The sequence below is a fragment of the Octodon degus genome, unplaced genomic scaffold (genome assembly GCF_000260255.1).
Source record: "Octodon degus isolate 3935 unplaced genomic scaffold, OctDeg1.0 scaffold00012, whole genome shotgun sequence".
Taxonomy (NCBI): Eukaryota; Metazoa; Chordata; class Mammalia; order Rodentia; family Octodontidae; genus Octodon; species Octodon degus.
The window spans coordinates 14,431,258-14,450,044 of record NW_004524588.1 but is presented as its reverse complement, the minus strand read 5'-3'; the positions used below and the strand labels follow the sequence as shown (position 1 = coordinate 14,450,044).

Genomic DNA, 18,787 nt, shown 5'->3' with positions numbered 1-18,787 from the left:
TTTTAGGTTAATAGTTATGAACAAAATAATGCCATTTCAGCCAAGGATGGATCACATAATAATGGAGATCCTGTGTAAGATTTCTTGGTGTAGTGATATTGTAGCTGTCGTAGTTATGTAAGCATACTCCAGGATGTTTGCACAATGATTAAGCTACCTGGTGAGACATGATTGTATCATTACATTTTTATTCTGAGATAATTCTTGTATGATATGTAATTGTAGGAACTAATACAGAGCGGGATTTCATGTTCTCCATTTCTGTAATTTTGTAATCTCTAGAATAGTCTGTAAGTGAAACTACATAGTACATAGCCTTGTGGTATTATTGGCTTTTTTATTCAGCATTATTTTACAGAAAATTCATTCAAGTTGTGTATTAACATTCTGTTCTTTTTATTACTGAGTAGTACTCTATCATGTTGCTATACTAAGGTTTATTTCACTATTCACCCATCAAAGGGGAAATTGAGTGTAATAGCTAAATTTCTTTTTATATCAATTAATTGATAATTAACATAAAATTCACTATACTTAAATAGTGGAAATTTTGTATGAAGGAATACTATGTAAATAAACATATTTCCTGGTGGCCTAAAACTTGGTACTTTCCTGATACCCTTGATTATGGCTGTACAATGTTCTTGTCCTGTCATACTACACAATTTCCTGGAAGTGGGTATTTCATTAGATGAATGAATGAATGAACGAGTGACATAAGCAGATTTACATCTTAAAATAACTTCCTGTAATGTGCCTTTGAAATAATGAATGATTTTGGTATATCATACAGGAAATCTGCCTTACTATTCATTTCAGTGCTATTATGAATCTTTTAAGCATTTGAATGTAGAAATTTTTTTACTAGTGGTGCCTTGAAAAGATGCTTGTTTTTGAGTTTAAAACTAGTGAATGGACCAAAACGTTTTTTGCAAAATACACAGCAATAGTTTTCATTTCTTTATCTTATGGCTTCATACAATGTCATAGTAGTTTTGGTACAAAGAAAAGGTAGATACTGAAAATGGCTTCAGGGATCAAAATGAGTGTTGAGAGAAACATCCCAGAAATGTGGAGAACACTGGTTTAATTGTTGGATATTTATGTGATTGCTAGGAAAAAAAAATCATTTCTTACATTGCTACCGTTATAGCACATTAGTTAAATTGAGATTTGACTTTACATGTTCTGTTAAGATGTTTTAGAAGTACTAAGAATATCAGCAGTTTGGCATGTTTTAGTTTCTGATCTACTTACAGTATTTATCCAGGGAAAGACTGAGCATATGTTTTACCTTCTATTATTTCTAAGTTGTGATCAGCAGTACAAAAATTCTGAGGACATTACGTGAAACAAGACTGTGAAACTTATTACTATACCCAGGTTGTAGAGAATTGTTTCTGAGGCTAATTGCCCGTATGTTACAGTCTAGACTGTGACAGTAGACTGTTTAAGAAGGTAGAATGTTTTCTCAAGAAGATTATAATTGAATCATAGTAAATGTGGATAGGTCGGCACTCAAAAATCTGTATATTTCATGTTAATTTTGGGGAATGAATAATTATGTGGTTCTGAAATCAAGATAATAAAATGTACATATTAAGAATTCTTACTTTTTCCTGTTACGTGTCTTTCTTTTACACCCCAACTCTGGTTACTGTATGGTTATTAGTGTAATGTGTCCTTTATGCATAAGTAGAATAAGTAGAAATTTGTGTCCTTATTTTCTCCCTTTCTTACATGAAAGTATGCCTATAGTATATAGATTATTTTATACTTTGCTATTTTTGCTTACCTTTTAATAATCATCTGTCTGTCTATCTATCTATCTATCTGGTATAGAGTCTCATAACACAGCTTGGACTTATAGTGATCCTACTCTCTCAGCGTCCCCAGTGCTGGGATTGCAGGTGTGTGCCACCATACCTGGTTTTGGTGGCTGGTATGGCATGCTGGGTCCCTGGGCCAGCACGGTATGCGGCACGGGGGATCAAACCCGGGTCCTTGCACTTGTCGGGCAGGTGCTTAGACTTCTGCGCTATTTCCCCAGCTCCTCCACTTATTTTTGAGCTTTTAAGTCATTTTCTTAAGTTAGGAGTGGTGGTGTACATCAATAATTCCAGCACTTAGGAGGCTGATGCAGGAAGATTGCTACAAGTTCCAGACTAGCCTGGACAGACAGACAGCTACATAGTGAATTGAAAGACAGCCTGGACAGACAGACTGGATTTTACAGTTGAGAGCATATGTCAAAAAACAAAAACAATCTGCAAAGCCAAGTCTTTTTTGCACTATTACTAAAGCAAGGCAGATGAGTTTTAAACTCTCTTAACAACTGTTCCATAGTAAGACTAGGCAAAGCAATTTTCAGCTAACAATGTTGAAAAAGCACTAGAACTTCAAATACTACCAGTACTAAAAGTCAATACCTCTTTAAGAGACAAAGTCTTTTAAAATAATTATAAACTTTCTCTTTTATGTTAAATGAGTATATCTTATACAAGTTGGGCTGTGATATATCTTCAAAATAGGATGTTTTGTTTTCTTTGAGACAGGGTAGACCAGGCTATATCCAGGCTAGCCTGAAACTTCTGGGCATCCTCCTGCCTCAGCCTCCAGAGTGCTGAGATCACAGGCATGTACCATCACTCTTGACTTCCAAATGCACTTTTAGAATAGTATGTAGCCAAAAAAGAATAGCTAAATAAATAGAATGGTTCTCTCAATTGTATTCAGCTTTTGTGTTCATGCTGTCTGTTACTGACATGATTGTCTACTTGGCAGTGTTTCCAACAGTGAAATTACAATTTATGCATGCATACTTTTTTTTTGTTTATTAAGGTAGAGAAAATTTACATTTGTGAACATTTTGGAATTAGTATGTTTATTAGTATAATGTATATAAAACACAGTGCATATAGGTACTCATGTCATTTACCAACTTGTCATGGGGTGGATTTCTGTCCAGAAGACAAATGGATTGTTTTCCCCAATGTCAGGTTCTAGTGTTTGGCACAGTGGAGGAACGGTGCACGCTGAGAAGAGCGCAGGGCTCTACCCTGCAGTGCTCACGCCTGAGTTCTGAGCATGTCGCAGTGGTTTGCATTAGCATTCACCAATGTGACGGAGAATAGGAGGAATTAATTCTACCAGATCAGTGAGTTCTTTTGGCTCTGTATATACAATTAAGGCATGGGTCTAAAAAGTTTTATTTTAGTTTTTGGGAAAATGAAATTTTGATTTGTGCTTTCTTTTTCCTCATGACAAATGGGTTTGTTTTGTTTGAAAGCAGTGCCTTGCTCTTTACTTATTTCCTAATAGATACTAACATTTTACTTTGCAAACTAAATTATTAGCTGGGCGTGTTGGCATACACCTGTAATTCCAGCGCACGGGGAGGTTAAGGCAGGAAGAGTGCAAGTTTAAGCCCTGCCTGGGTAGTTTAGTGAGACCCCGTCTCCAAATACAGAATAAAGATCTGGGGATATAGCTCAAAGGTGGAGCACCTCTGGGCCCAATCCCCTAGTACTAGGGAATTAAATTATTAATTCCACACTAATTATTTTGTTCTAATTAAATTTTTTAAAATTTGAAATCATTGTTGGTTTTAAAACAGATATTACCATGATGGCAATCTTAGTTCTTTTACTCCAAGCAAATGTAATTATGTCTCTCACTCATAATTTTGTTACTACTGTACTGTGGAGATATAGTGAGAAGAATTATCTGCCTCCAAAGAATTTTGAAATTACTGACTTTATGTCTGTGGATGAGCATTGACTCATGAAGGTAGGAAAAGATGATGACAGTGGGTCACAGAGTTAGCAATGGGGGGTGCGGGCTGGAATGCATTTGTTATGGGGAAAAGCAGTTATAAAACTGACCATAGTTCCTTATTTTCCATATATTATATTTTTTAAATGTATATTTTAGGTTTTATAGGCTTTGGAGGTGCCCCCCCCCCAGTATATTCAAAATATTTTTTGAATTTTAAGAGGGTGAAGTTTTAGCATGTAAGTGAATTTAGTTATAATGTTGCTATCTGGCCGCAACTGCTTGACATTGCTTTAAAGAATTAATAGCCTCAGACATGGTTTTGGATGTGTCCTAAACCTTCGTGGTAAAGGACTAGGCCAATTCATTTGTTCACTTGTTCCTTTTTCCACACGTTTGCACCAGTCTTTGACTTGCACTTTCTTCTGCCTAATTCTGGAAGCTGTACAATATCTACCGCTACTGAAGTATTTATAATTATCTTAAAGATTTAGAAAACGAGTATAAAGATTTTTTTCAAGTGGGTGTGGCAGCATATACTTCTCATCTCAGTACTTTGGCAAGCTGAGGCAGGAAAATCATAAATTTGAGCCCAGGCTTTGCAGTTTAGCTACTTAAAACAAGCAGAGTATAAAAAAAAGTAAATTTATTTTTAGATTTTATTTTACTTTGTATTAACATAAAATACTTCAACCCCTGTGTTTATTGCAGCACTATTTACAATATCAAAATATGGGACCAACCGAGGTGATTTTTAGTAGATGAACATATTAAGAAAATGTAGTATATTTACACAATGGAACGCTAGTCAGTCATTTAAAAAAAGAACAAAATCTTGGCATTTGCAACAACATGCATAGAATTGAAGAGTGTTATGTTTAGTCAAACAGGCCAGACAGAGAAAGGCAAACACATTTTTTTACTCATGTATGGAAACTACTTAGTTAATCTTACGGAAATATGGAATGGAATAATGGACACTAGAGATTGGAAATGGTAAGGGGAAGGGAAATAAGAAGATACTATAAAGGTATTGGGGGTAGGAGAAGGATTTGGGGTAGAAGTGTAGATAGATGGATACAATCATTGCATGAGGTATGCATGCATAGAAATAGCACAGTGAACCCCATTAATTTGTAAATTTATAACGTATTCATAAAGTACTTTCATGTGTTCATAAAGTGTACTTTGTACATTTATAACATTCATAAAACTGAACTATTATCACTATATAGCACATTATTAACTATAATCACTGATCTGTACAGTATATCTCCATGACATTTTTTCTAACTAAAATTGTACACCTATTGACCAATGCCTGTCTGCCTCCCTCATGGTAATCATCACTGTGCTTTGTACTTTTATGCATTCAGTTTTTTTCACATATATATGAAAAAAGGCTTCAGAGTTCTCCACTAGAGCATACTTAAAAAAATCTACTTCTCTGTTGATGGCCATTTCTGTTTTTCTATGTTTAAGCAATTGTGAATAGATATAGGAGTGAAGAGATCTCTTCAACATAACTAATTTCAAGGCCTTTGAATATAAGTAATAGAAAGATTTTAACTGGTGTTTAGTACAAAAATATCTGTGTGATATTACAGTGTCACTGGGAGTAGATCTCAGCTGTCTCTGTGCAGGAATTCATAGGTCCTACCTCTAATTCCAGGGACTTGAAGTACTGTTGTAAGTCATTTAGCTGCTTCATTGGCTTTTTGTAAGTCTTCATTGAAGCTTATGAGCACCATTGTTTTTCTGAGCCTGTCCTACTCTTGAGTTTTGCTTGGCATTCTTAGGTACCTGTGGTTATATAAACTTTTATTTTAGTACATCTTGAAACTATTCACAAGAAATAAATATATGATAAAAGTTATAATTTTTGCTTTTGAAAATATTGACAAATTAGTAAATTGTAAAGACAACTCTATACCTGCATAAAAGTAGTGTATTTTGTGATAGTTCAATCAAAACTCTTAAAAGATGACCCATGGATCGTACTTTGGAACTTTTTTACTTTAATTGCCTGGAAATCTGTCCCGTGGTTGTATCACCATTCTTATCTCTGCAAGATTACTCTTACTCAGGGTGATAATTTCATGTATCACAGTTGAGAATACAGCAAAATAATTTATTTTGAAGTTCCTTCATTTTCTTGAAATTTGCTTTGATTAGCTTGTATTGGATGTGTGTTTAGATAATGTATGTGTGTTATCAAATGGCCTTGTCCAGCCTGCCAAGGCTTGGCTGCAGGTTCCACTTAGTGCTGTGAGCATTAAAAAGGAAAAAATGAGTGACATTGTGGAAGATCTCTTTTGTTGTTGTTGGCAGAATTAAGTTGCCATAGCATTCAAGGACTTGACTTTTACCTTACATGATTAGTGAGGACAGTGATGTGAACTCCTTTTAGACAGTGCCCAGACTGCAGCCCAGAATCCATTTACTTACCGTGAAGTGTCAACACTTTCATTAAGCCTGAATATGAGGTTCTTGTAGAGAAGAACTTATGTATTAACATCTTTTGTCTTAAAAACAACACACATACCATGGGTTCACCACCATGGTTAGGAAGAAGGAAGTCTGTAATTGGCATCTTGGGAACTGTAGTAATGAGAATACTAACAAATAAGTCATGGTTAGTTACTGGTGCCTTGGTCTGAGGACTTCAGTGCAGCATCATATGTATGATTAGCTTACGTAATATACCAGTCTCAGTTTACACATGGTAAAAACTAAGACTTAGAATGGTCAAGTAATGCATCCAAATGCTTACAACTTGCAAATAACAGACCTTCTATTCTTACTAAGGTAGTATTACTCCACAGACTTTGTATTTTTTAACCATTTAGCCGTGTTGCTCTCTGTCTCAAAGTATCAAACATCTTACACAAAAAAAAATCTTACAACAAAGCAACTCTAAAGCAATAAATATAAAAGTACAAAAGTAGAAAGTGATGGGAGGAGTAGAAGATTTTGAAGATAAAATGATACACAGTGGAAATGATTGATTTTTCCAAAGCTAGGTCACTAATCTACAATAAATTCCAAGATAAAATAAACATTATAATTGGTACTATAGTTTAGTACCATACTAATAACTTTTATTCCTGAATGTTATTAGAACTATATAATATAGAACTATATAGGTATTAGGAGCTGAACCCATTCTTCAATAGCTGTGTCCATTTAAAAGTCTAAGGTAATACTAGAGCCTACAAGACAGCTTATATAGTTAAATAAAATTTATTGCAGTCAGAAATGTCACAACGGCAAGGATAAAACCCATGCCTAGGGTCAGGGAGATAGTCTCAGGGTCATAAGCACCTTCCTGGCAAGCACGAGGTCCTATATTTGATTCCTGATACAAAGAAAAAAAAATTCCGTGCCTAACTCTAAATTGGACATTACGAATAAAGCTTACAGGAGAAGAGAAAGATTCTCTTGTATATAAGAGGATCTGTCCTCTTGTACTTTATTAATTGTGTGACATGTTTTTGAGTTGTTTATAACTTGCATTTTTATTTTTTAATAGCATAGAATGTGATGTTTGAATTGGTGGTTGGCAGTCATATTGACAGAATGGTTGGAGACTGAGGAGGAGACACAGAGAAGAGTTAGATATTAACAGAATTCAGTCTGACAAGATTGGGTCATATACTACTAAGGTCACAGTAAGCGACGCTGTGTCTCTTGCCTGTTGCTGAATACACAGAGCCCTGCGTATGGCCTGACAGAGAGCAAGTCAGTAAATACTCAAAGGAATTAAATTGTAAGTCAGTTAATTCCCATACCAGTTTGACTTTCTTCTCTCTGTCTTTATGTCCTTTTCTAGTTAAGGACACTGTAGAAGGGTAACAGATCAAAGAGCCTTGTGTTCTCAGTTCTTGGGAAGGAGTTGGATTTACTGAGATTTTGTGGAGAACAGGGTACATCTTTAGAGCCTAAAATTTTCATAACCATTTTTTAAAATAAACTTTCATTGAACCCGTTTTCTTCTGTGAAATGAAGTTATTCTGTAATACTGAGGTAAAGGTAGATGTCTGTTTCTTACTGTGTGACAGTTGGGGACTCTGTTCCTCACCAAACTTTCAAAAGCTGACTGAGATTCATTGGAATGAGCTGTACTTCCAATACCTCCTGAAACATGAGTTAAATTTTCAAGTGTCATCAGCAAATGAAAAATGTTTAAATACATCATCCTCATTCCTTGTGGAATTCATATTTCATGGTACTTAAGTCTTGGAAAGGTAAGAATATATAGTATGTGAGAAGCCAAAAGTTTTTTAATAGCTCTAAAGGGAGTATTTTGTACATCAAAATGTGGTTTTCTGTTTTCCTCTCCCTTGTGAATTTGATTTTCATTATTGAATTTCATGCTTTCCTTATACTTAATCATTTGAAGCATCGTGGAACTAAAGATAAAGTTTTGCCTTTTTGTGTGTCACAAAGTCATTCTTGGTATCAGTATGCCCTCAGAAATGAGATAGGAAGATAAGGGATTTAAAGCATTTGAAGTTGGGAGGGGGCTCAGATAAGGAATATAATAAAATTCAATTTTTTTTGCTTGAAGTCTATATACTTTAACGTTTTATCTGTTCTTCAGGTGCTAGGAATCAAACTGGCGACCTTGCACTTGCCAGGCAGGCACTGTGCACTGAGCTCTATCCCCAGCCCCTCTACTCTAAATACAGACTTTAAAAACAGTTTTTTTCCCAGCTCAATAAACAACAAGAAACCCAATATATACTTTCTTTCCTATATCCATTTCCTAAATCTTGGGTTACTGTTAATTGTATTGCTTATTTTTCTTTTTACATTTAAAAGCGACTGTTTACCTTTGCCTTTTTCAAACATTACTGACCTAACCACTTTACAGCTAAGAAAGTTTCTAATGATTTACTTCAAATAATTTTCCTTTTGTTTCACCTGGTATTGAAAGGTGGCTTTCTCTAATGCACCCCTCTCAGGTCTTGGTCGTGTTTGCTGCGTGCTGCAGAGGTCTCTGGAGCTTCTTCATCTCTCTGAGACTGTAGGCAGAAAATGTCAAAGGGAAATACTGCGTTTGCAGACATTTGTGCATTCTGATAGCCAAATTAAATCTGAAATTTAAAATGCCCTTTAATAATTGCAATGAGTTGATGTTGGAATTCAGTGGAAGCAGAAAATTGATGGTGTTTTCATGTGATTAAGATGGCTAGATGGAAGGCACAGAACAGAGCTTGTTTACTCATTTAGGAAGGGCTTTTCCTGTGCAAACATGTTGAGTTTACTCTTCTCAACTTTGAAATGCCATTTTCAGATGCTCTAATGTGTTACAAGAAAACCAGTTATTGAATAATTACAACAACAAAAAAATTGTTTGACTTTTAAATGTGGGCAGGTATATGTTTCTTCTGTACAGAAGACTGGCAACAGTTACTGAAGCCCATAAAATGCTACTGGGAAAAAAGAACATGCTACAGGATGCAAAGACTCTTATGCTAGCAATTTATTAAAAGAAACAGTATTGTTTGTCTAAAATAGATTGAAAAGATAAAAAATACTGCATGTGAATCTGTAAAGCTGATGTTGTAATGGGAGAGTAGGGAATATAGCAGTGTGCTGGGGTTAATATTGGCTCCCCAGACCAAGAGTATTCCCAGGTCGCTGGGTCCTCGCTTATTATGTGTGCGACATTGGCTAAGTGACTTAATTATTGTGATGTTACATCTTTTCATCTATAAAATAAAGGTAATACCTTGTAATTTCTCCCTCTCCTGACTCTGTCTCTCTGTCTTTCTGTCTTTCTCTGTCACTCTGTCTGTCTCCCTTCCTCCTCCTGCCTCCTCCAGGGCCTTGTACTGTAGTTCAAGCTGACCTTGAACTGGTTGTGCTTCTCCTGCCTCAGCCTCTTTAGTGCTGGGATTATAATTTTGCTCTATCTCAGCCTGCTTTCATGTAGATTTTGAAAGAGAAAGATAAGTTGATGAGTAAAATGCTTAGGAAGTTTGTTGATGCTTACAAGATAGTTATTACTATTGGTAAGAAAATAGCAGTAGCAGTAATAATAATAAACTAATGGACAAATTTTTATGAAAGAACTATTTTATTCTCTATAACTTGTTTTATATAGCTGTATTTAAAACTAACAAACATTTAAGTCATTCTTATTGTAGAATAACATAAAATATTGTTTAATTTTAGTATCTGAAACAGGAAAGCTTTTGTAAATAATAGAATTAAATACTCTTTTCCTCTAAAAATAAAAGCTACATACTTCTGTAAACTAAAGCCCACTGTCAAAAAAACCCTCTATTATTTGTTTAAAAACATTACCCTAATGATACCTTGTGACTTTTATGTATTTGTAGCCTCAAAGAAAATCATTAATTGATGCCAACTTGGTGAAAATTTTGGGTGAAAATTATTTAGAAATCTCTCCCCTCCCTCTAATTGAATAAATATTGAGATTATTTTTAGTGACAGAACATTTCACATCATTTGATTAGAGGATCATTTCACAGAGTTTAATATAACTATTGCTTTAGTTGGCTGGTTGTTAAAATAATATTAGAGCACTGTATACGTGTCTATTGTTGTTGTTTTCATTGTTAGTCATATCTTTTAATATATATCCCCAAATGAGAACATTGTACTTTTATATTAAAATGTTTCAGAAAAACAAAAACAAAGAGCTGGCTAAATAGTGCAGCAAATTAAAGTGCCTGCAAGCAGGTGCAGGGGCTGGGGGTTTGGTCCCCTTGCCAGCCCTGCCCCTTGGGCGTGCTGAGATGGCAATTGAGACTAGGCGTGGTGGTGCAGTTCTGTAATCCTAGCTCTTGGGAGGCTGTCAACAGGAGAATCACTGAGAGTCCGATCTAGTAGTGAGACCCTGAACAAACACCCTGTAGGCCCTTCTCTGAAATACAAAACAAAAAAACAAACACAAATCCAGACTTGGCACGTGAAATCCCACCTTTGTTTTTTTCTTTTTTTGGGGGGGGGGCTGCCGGGGATTGCGCTTGCCAGGCAGGTGCTTATGCCATTGAGTTATCTCCCCAGCCCCCACCTTTGATATTAATTTCTTTGTAACTGAGTTCTTTGAGATCAAACATACTATAACCTCTCAGAGTTTCTTAAGTTTTTTTCCTTCTCTTTCCTCTGACCTTAGTTCATTGATATTCCAGGTAACCTTTAGAATGTTTTTGTACAATGGCCCATCTAGTTGTATGTCTTATTTGTAATCCTGGATACTACTCATTTATGTCTAAAACTTGTTGGGAAGAAAAAAAATCACAGAAATACATTAATATAGTGTTAGTATTACTTAGGGACATGGTCATACTTTTGAATTGAATTTGAATTTGAAGTTTTGTTACTTCAACTTAGAATTTAGCTTTCATACTATGCAGTCTAAGGCTATAAAAACTCTAGGTTCTGTGAAGTCCTTTCCTGTTTGCACTTAGTGTTTCATTCTCTGAAATTTTGAAAGATGTTCTCACTTTATCATAAAATATACAAAACTTAAAATATATATTAGCAGTCTTTCTTCAGAATATGGATTAGGATTGATTTTTGATTCTGAAGAAAGTTACTTATGTGCAACACATAATGGAAATGAAATAATGGCCCACAAATCATTGTTTATTCTTATGTTAATGTGTTTAATGTGACAGTGAATCATGATTACATTTTTATCTTTGCTTTCTATTCACTTATTGCATTGACCTAGTTTATTAAACATTTTAAAATGTAAACTTTATATATTTGTTTATTTAGTTTTACAGTACTGGGGATTGAACACTTGACCTTGCACTTGCCAGGCAGGTGCTTATGCTGCTGAGCTATATCCCTGACTCTAAAATGTAAACTTTATCTAGGTGCTTAAGAATAGATTTTATTTTTGGAGAGGAAGATAGCAAGCTTATGTTCTTGCTTCTTTGTTTGTTTGTTTAAAACAAAGTTCTTTTAACTTGGTCATTTTGTTTTAAATTTTTTATTTTTAAAAGTGAGTACAAAGTACTGAAATAGAAAAATTACACATGATATAGAAATCTGCTGAACAAAATAAAATGAATTTCACAATATTTGTTACAATTCACATAGTGTTGTCTTCAAATTAGTTGTTCATATTACCAGATATATGCATACAGAATTGGAAGAAGAAAGAAAAAATATTAAAAATTAAGAGAAAAAGGAAAAATAATTGAAAAAAAAAGAATCAAAACAAATTAAGCATTAACTGCTGTTTTCCAGAGACCATCAGAAATCCACAGTACAGTTGTCCAAAGCATCTTGCTTACATACATAGATATATCTCTTTTCCCCCACTCCCTCTCCTGTCCTTCTCAACTCAGTAATTTTTTCCTTTTTAAAAGGTTCATTCCCTTTTCCCAGGATCTTTTATACCCTTCAGATTTTATTTTCTCTTTCTGGTCTCATGCCAAGGAGACAATATGATGTTTGCACATGAGGGTTGACTTACTTCACTTAAGAGTATGGTCTCTAGTTGCATCCATAATCTTGTTTTGAATCTTAACATTATACTTAATTTCTTCCATTCAGGCTGGGGAGATAAGTGCCTGCCTGGTGAGGTCAAAGGCCAGGGCATAGTAATGCATACCTATAATCCCAGTGCTGGGGAGGCTGATGTGGGATGATCACTAGGAGTCCGAGCTGCGTAGCAAGACCCTATAACAAACAAACAAATAAATAAATGAAAATTTCTTGTATTTAAACATTCTTCAAGTGTTGAACTTTCTACTTGTTTTGTAATCAGTGGAAAACTAATAGGGAAATTATAAAGCATTTATAAAATGTGTTTTATAAGAATGACCTTTAGTTGTTTTTTACTTGAGAAAACATTACTACATTCTTGGTAATGAGAATGAGAATTTCATGTCTTCTGTAAATTCTGTTTCAGAGAGAGAATAAAGAAAATGATTATGTTTGCATCTTCACTTTTTTTCTAAAAGCTGATGCTGTGTACCAGTTATATACAGTGTCAGACACTGTGCTAACTGCTTAGGTATATTAGGCTGTATTTTATCAGCCTTCTGAAGTGTTTGCTTGTTTCATTTTATGTTGAACTAGAAAGCATAAGTAATTCAAAAAGCTAGTAAATGATCAAAACTGGAATTTCATTCCAGATCTGTCTGACACATAAGGATTATTTTTTTTTTGTTAATGATTATTCTTATACCAGTTCCATAGTATATACTCAGTAAAGTTTCTTGAAAAACAAGTGTTGCATATCAGTTGACTTTTAAAATAATGCTGTGATGATTGTATAAACTATTTTATGTCTAATAGATACTAGTCTTAATTTCTTACCTTTTCCCATAGGAAAAGCGACTGAAAGAAAGAGAAGCCAGAAGAGAAGCTAACAAGAGACAAGCAAAGGTAAGAGCTGATTTATATATGAGTCCATATGTATAGTTAGATAATTTAAATATAGTTTTGCAAGCCGTTAGGATTGAAATGACCAGGAATTTATATTTGAATAAGAATAGTGTTTTTGATGTTGATGTGAACTTTTTTATCCCTGTCTTTTTAATATGCGTTTTATGTTGTATATCAAAGCATTCCATTCAGATTTAGGCCCTCGTAGCCTTTTGTGTGTTTTGTATATTCATGTGTTTCCACTCTAATGCAGTATAGAAAATGCCTAGGATAATTTGTTGCGCTTTGACCTGTTCCTTCTGCTACCTTTCCCCACTATATTTTATGCTTATAAAAGCTAGGCTGCATAGGATTTTCACCTGTATTACTTTAGACTAGTTTGAATGGCCTACTGGGGCTCACCTTGATAATAACTGTGAAAGCATTGGTTGCTTCAGTTTGGCTCTTAGAATCTCGAAGCTGCTCTGTATCTCCCACCTTCACTGTATTCTGTAAACGATAATGTTTAGAAAAGTACAATCTCCCTAAAATCCATCCATCCATCCATCCATCCATCCATCCATCCATCCATCCATCCATCTTTCTACCCATCTGGTTATAAATACCTTCCATGCTATAATTTTTATCTGTTATATTTGATGCTGAGAAGGGTTTCAGTATTCTAAGGACATTTAGTAGAAATTATTTCCTAGAACCAGAGCCCAGCAAACATATGCCATTTCTCATGTTGTATCTCACTGTTCTATGCCTGACTAGCCATAGATCTTCTTGGCAGTTAGCAAAGATCTGACTCCCTTGAGCAAGCCCATAACATTCTTTGTCAGTTTTTTTCCATGCTGACCTTGTCTCTTAGAAAGCAAGTCAGAGATGATAACTCATGCTATAGTTCTGAAGTGGGAAGCTATCACTCTACAGTAAAATATGAAAAGACTTCTTATGTTCAGTATTAAATAGCACTCTCTCTTCAAAGGTCCCCAAAAATGAAAGCTCCAGTGTATGTAGCCTGACTCTTTGGCAGGGTTATTAGATATTAGGGTCTGTGGGTGGGAAAATTAATATTTAAGAGGAAAATCTGCTTGTTATTTATGAATATTGTCTATTCAGCATAAAAAATAAGTCTAGCTTGCTTCACTAAGCCGTTCTCATTTCTGGCCATAGAAGTGTGAAATGAAAGTTATCATCTAGAGCCAAAAGAAAGCCCTTTTCATTATATTTCCTTATGTGTATCTGTGCATATTTGTTTATAAGAGGTTCACTCTTAATCTGCGAGTTCTGTTTCCACATTTGAACTAATGGCAGATGGAAAGTATAGTTAGACCCATGGTGAGTAAGTATGTACTGAAGATGTGTGGATTTTTTTTCTTGCCATAATTCCTTAAACAATTTAGTAGAATATTTATATATAATTTATGTTGTTTTTGTTATTGTAATTAATATGGAGTGTAGGAGAGGGCTAGGAATATAGCTAAGTGGGAGAGTGCTTGCCTAGCATGGAAAAGGACTTGGATTTTTTTTTTTAAATGTATTTGGTACAGGATCTTACTATGCATTTCAGACTTGTAGTGATCCTCTTGTTTTCAGCCTCCCTAGCACTGGGACTGTAGGCGTGCACCACCATGCCTGGATTCTGTGGCAGGCTCAGCATGCCTGGGGGCTTGCCTAATCAGACACTTACTCTGCTGAGCTGTCTCACTGGCGCTAAGGACTTGGATTTGAGTTCAATCCATACTACCTCCAAACAGTGTGTATGTGTGTGCATGCATAATATGTAGACATAATACATGTATATATGTATGTGTGTGTGTGTGCAGAAATGTACACATGGTGAAAAAATATATAGTAAATGTTTAAAATTAAAAAATAACTGTATCACAGTGCAAAACACATTGTCCACAATCCCCTGAAGTGCTTTCCTGTCTTGAACACACTTATCCCATTTTTCTGGCCACTGTGTGGTTCAGAACAATGACTGTGCAACTGAAGACATGAAAGAGGACCTGCAGAGCTGTTTCAGAACATGCCACAAATGATGGGATGTATGAGTTCAAACAGAGGAGGGGTCAGAGAGAGGAGGAGTATCCTCAGGGAGATACCTGGCAGTGTGTCTTTTGCTGTAATAATTTTTAAACATTTAAGTATTCATTGTATTTTTATCACATTGTGTGTGTGTGTATCATTTTATATAAAGGATTTGGGCAAATTCAGGCTTTGGTATCCGTAAGGGGGTACTAGAGCTTATTTCTTTTGGATATTATGTGGCTTGATTTTATACTTGATGCTCTATGCCCTATGTTTTGTAATTTTTTGCTTTCATAAGTCTGCTTTCTAGATTCCTCTTCTTTTATTTACCTAAAAGTTGTTATATGTATTTGGCTTTAATAGTGTGTGAGTTGGTGAAACACAAAAACTCTAAATAGTATTAGAATTAGATTTTTCCATTGGGGCTGATGGCTAATGTGAACTCACTGAGCCAAGTTTCTGTCTTCCATCTCTCCTTTCCATTACTGTTCTATTAGTTTGTTTCCTGACATCCAAGAAGGGAGGGACTTCTTGTCAAAAGAAAGTTTTATTTCTGAATGCTCACTAATGTTGTCCCAAGAACTGAAAAGAAGAGGTTCTGTTGTTTTGGTATTTATCTGCGAGCTTTAAATGGGCAGAGGCTGTGTTTTATTACACTGAAATGCTTACCTGTCTCCATTACACAGCCGTCATCTGAGTGTGAAGAATTGGGATTTGTCTAATAAGAACGATTTTGCCAGGTTGCTGAATGACCAATGCATGCGTAAGTGCGTGTGTGCGTGCATGTGTGTTCTTGGAAATAGATACTATTAGGGGAGATTTTTTAAAGGGGTAGTCACCCAAAGTTCTGTAATCTAAGAGGAAATATGTGAATTGTCAGGTTTTCTTGTAGTATATATGATTTAAGTGACTTAATTTTAGATTAAACTTTTTCTTAAAATTTTATTTAAACATTATCATTGTGTAGCTTCAGGAGTTTTGCCTTCTGAGGCACATTTGTCAGGTTTGATGTATGTTTTAAAACAATTCCTGAACCTACAGAAATCCAGAGGATATCTTTTATTTTGTGGTACTAGGAATTAAACTCAGCTATTAAACTGAGCTATTTCCCTGGCCAGAGGATATCTTAATGGCCACAAAAAGCAAAATTGGTAGACTTAATATTCTCACATGGATACTTCTACCTGTTTATAGCAAGCTAGCTATTTATTTATTTATTTGGCACAGCATCTCACTACACAGCTGACTCATAGTGATCCTCCTGTCTCAGCCTCCCCAGCGCTGGGATAACAGGCATGCACTATCATGCCAGGTTTGGGTGGACGGCATGGCACAGGGTCCAGCACAGCTTGCAGTACTGGGGATTGAATTTGGGTGCTTGTGCTTGTCACGCAGGTGCTTAGACTGCTGAGACATCTCCCCAACCCCTATCGCTATTTTAAAGGGTCGGCACATAATTAAAATGTGAAAAAAGGGAAGACTCAGATAGCCATCTGCCTTGTTTTGTGCATCATGTAGCACATATCCTGTTTTGTACAGGTGGAACAGTTAGTGGAATTATCCTTATTTCTCAGAAAACTGTAGCTTTAATGATAATGTGAGTGCTCCATTTTAGAAATCATAATTACTGGTCGTATCTTCCTTGGCATATTGAGAGCTTTTAAGGAAGACTGAGTTAAAGTATGAATGGGTTAAAAGAAAGTTGGAACAGACCTTTTATGAACCTGATGCAACATTTTGTTAAAAGATATGTATAAGATCTGTCCTATATATGTTCTGTACAGTGTCAGGCACGTGAGAGAAAGATGAAGGCAAACCTTTATGAAGTTTCCTCAGTACCCAGTATTTAATAGCTTACGAGATATACCAGTAAGCCACTTTGGTATCAAAACTGTCTGTAGCAAAGAAATATATAAACTGCACAATGGAATTCATTCATTTTGGTAGAAGAATGTGATATATTCTTGTAACTTAGAAATTTTAAAACTCAGACTTGAAAAAAATTGTTGTGTCAGTGATCAGTAGACCATGTTGCTTTTTAAGTTCAGAAAAGTTACATAATCCTGAAAATATAACTTCACCTCATTATCCAACTGGATTTCCTATTGCTTTGACAGTCCCAAGTCCTTGAACAAATGTTTGGCGGTTGGAAGGATTTTGCCAAAATGTAAAAAGCAATAAGAGTATTACTGAAAGCTGAGGTCGTAGTTGCTCAGAAATGCATCAGGGCTTTTTGAAAAGAAAATAAGAGCTATTAAAAGTATAATGTTCATGAAACTCAACAATCACTGTGAAGGAATGAAGAACAGGAATATTTCAGAGGCACTTGAAGTCAAAGGTTGCCTTGAGTGTTAGAGGTGACACAGTTCCTAGTTTTTAAGTGTGGGAAATACGACGCTAAAATCTAAAACTAGGTCAAACATTTCAAAGTTGAAGTTCTATAGACAAGTTCTATAGACTTTGTAAATTCTTACCGACTTATGTTTTGTAAATTTTTTCTGACTTATTTCTGGGTTGGTTTATTTAATAATAGTTCTTTTAGGAAATAGTTTTTATGATACCTATCATGGCCTTAGTGTTCTCATAAAAATAGTTTTGAAGTTAGTTCTCTCAGAATTGGTCTAAAGAAGAGTTACATAATTTTTGAACTTGACTAGGCCTGAAAGATGTGTTGCACTGATTTTCTAATCTGGTTTATGTTGAGTTGTTTGGTTGTCTCCCGAGAAAAGTCTAAAGAAACACTAACTTTCTTCATTTTGCGTTTCTGTTTGTCCTACTTTTTTCTTTCAGTAATAAAATGTCCTTTCATTTATTTTATTTTTAGTTTTTTTTTTTTTTTTGGTGGAATTGGGGATTGAACTCAGGCCTTTGCGCTTGCCAGGCAAGCGCTTGCTTATTCTACTGAGCTATACCCCAGCCCCTTGTCCTTTCATTTATTAAATCATTAAAGCTTTTAAAAAGTCAGCACTACTTGACAAATATGAAAAAACTCATGTTTGTCCTTAAATTTTTTCGCAACTTTTGTGATTCATAATACTTAAGAATGAGTTTAGTATGTACTTCAGAGATTTTAAACATTCTATTGAATGGCTTTGGAGTTTCTTAGATATAAGTTCTCTACCCCCGGAGACAAGAGAGCTCTGTAGGCAGTTTTGTAGGCTTCCAATTTGTCTTCAAACAGATAGCATTGTTTTCCTCTTCTGTGCATACTGAGTTTCCAGGGAAGCTTTCACTTGAAAAGAAAAAAATGGCTTTACTTATAGACATACACATATAATATTTTAAAAATACCAAATAAATTAAGGCTATATGCAGATGAATGGCTTGCCCAACATTACTAGGTTTTTTAAAAGAAAAATAGGAGATCTAGTAAGTTCTCCAAATCATTTCTGTTGTTTGTTGCTCCATGTTCTTTTTGTGTATTATTTTCTTCAGTTTTTCCCCTTATAAAACAAACTATGCTATGTGGGCTAGTGACTAAAGAAAATGATTAATAGCCAGTATTTTGAGGAAAGAGAGAACTTTAAGCTAACTTCTAGAAAGCAAGCAGTTTTTTTTTCTTTTCAAAGTTTTATTGATAAACATAAAGCAATGAGACAGTTTCAAATCAAAT

At 35.0% G+C, this 18,787-nt stretch overlaps 1 protein-coding gene across 1 annotated transcript in view; it reads left to right on the top strand.

Moving 5' to 3' along the window:
- Nucleotides 1–18,787, top strand: part of Ddx10 (DEAD-box helicase 10) — a 315,103-nt gene that overhangs the window by 198,487 nt on the left and 97,829 nt on the right. Inside the window, exon 15 of the mRNA XM_004626217.2 lies at nt 13,099–13,155. Within this exon, the coding sequence (XP_004626274.1) occupies nt 13,099–13,155 (57 nt within the window). The remainder of the gene's footprint in view (nt 1–13,098; nt 13,156–18,787) is intronic.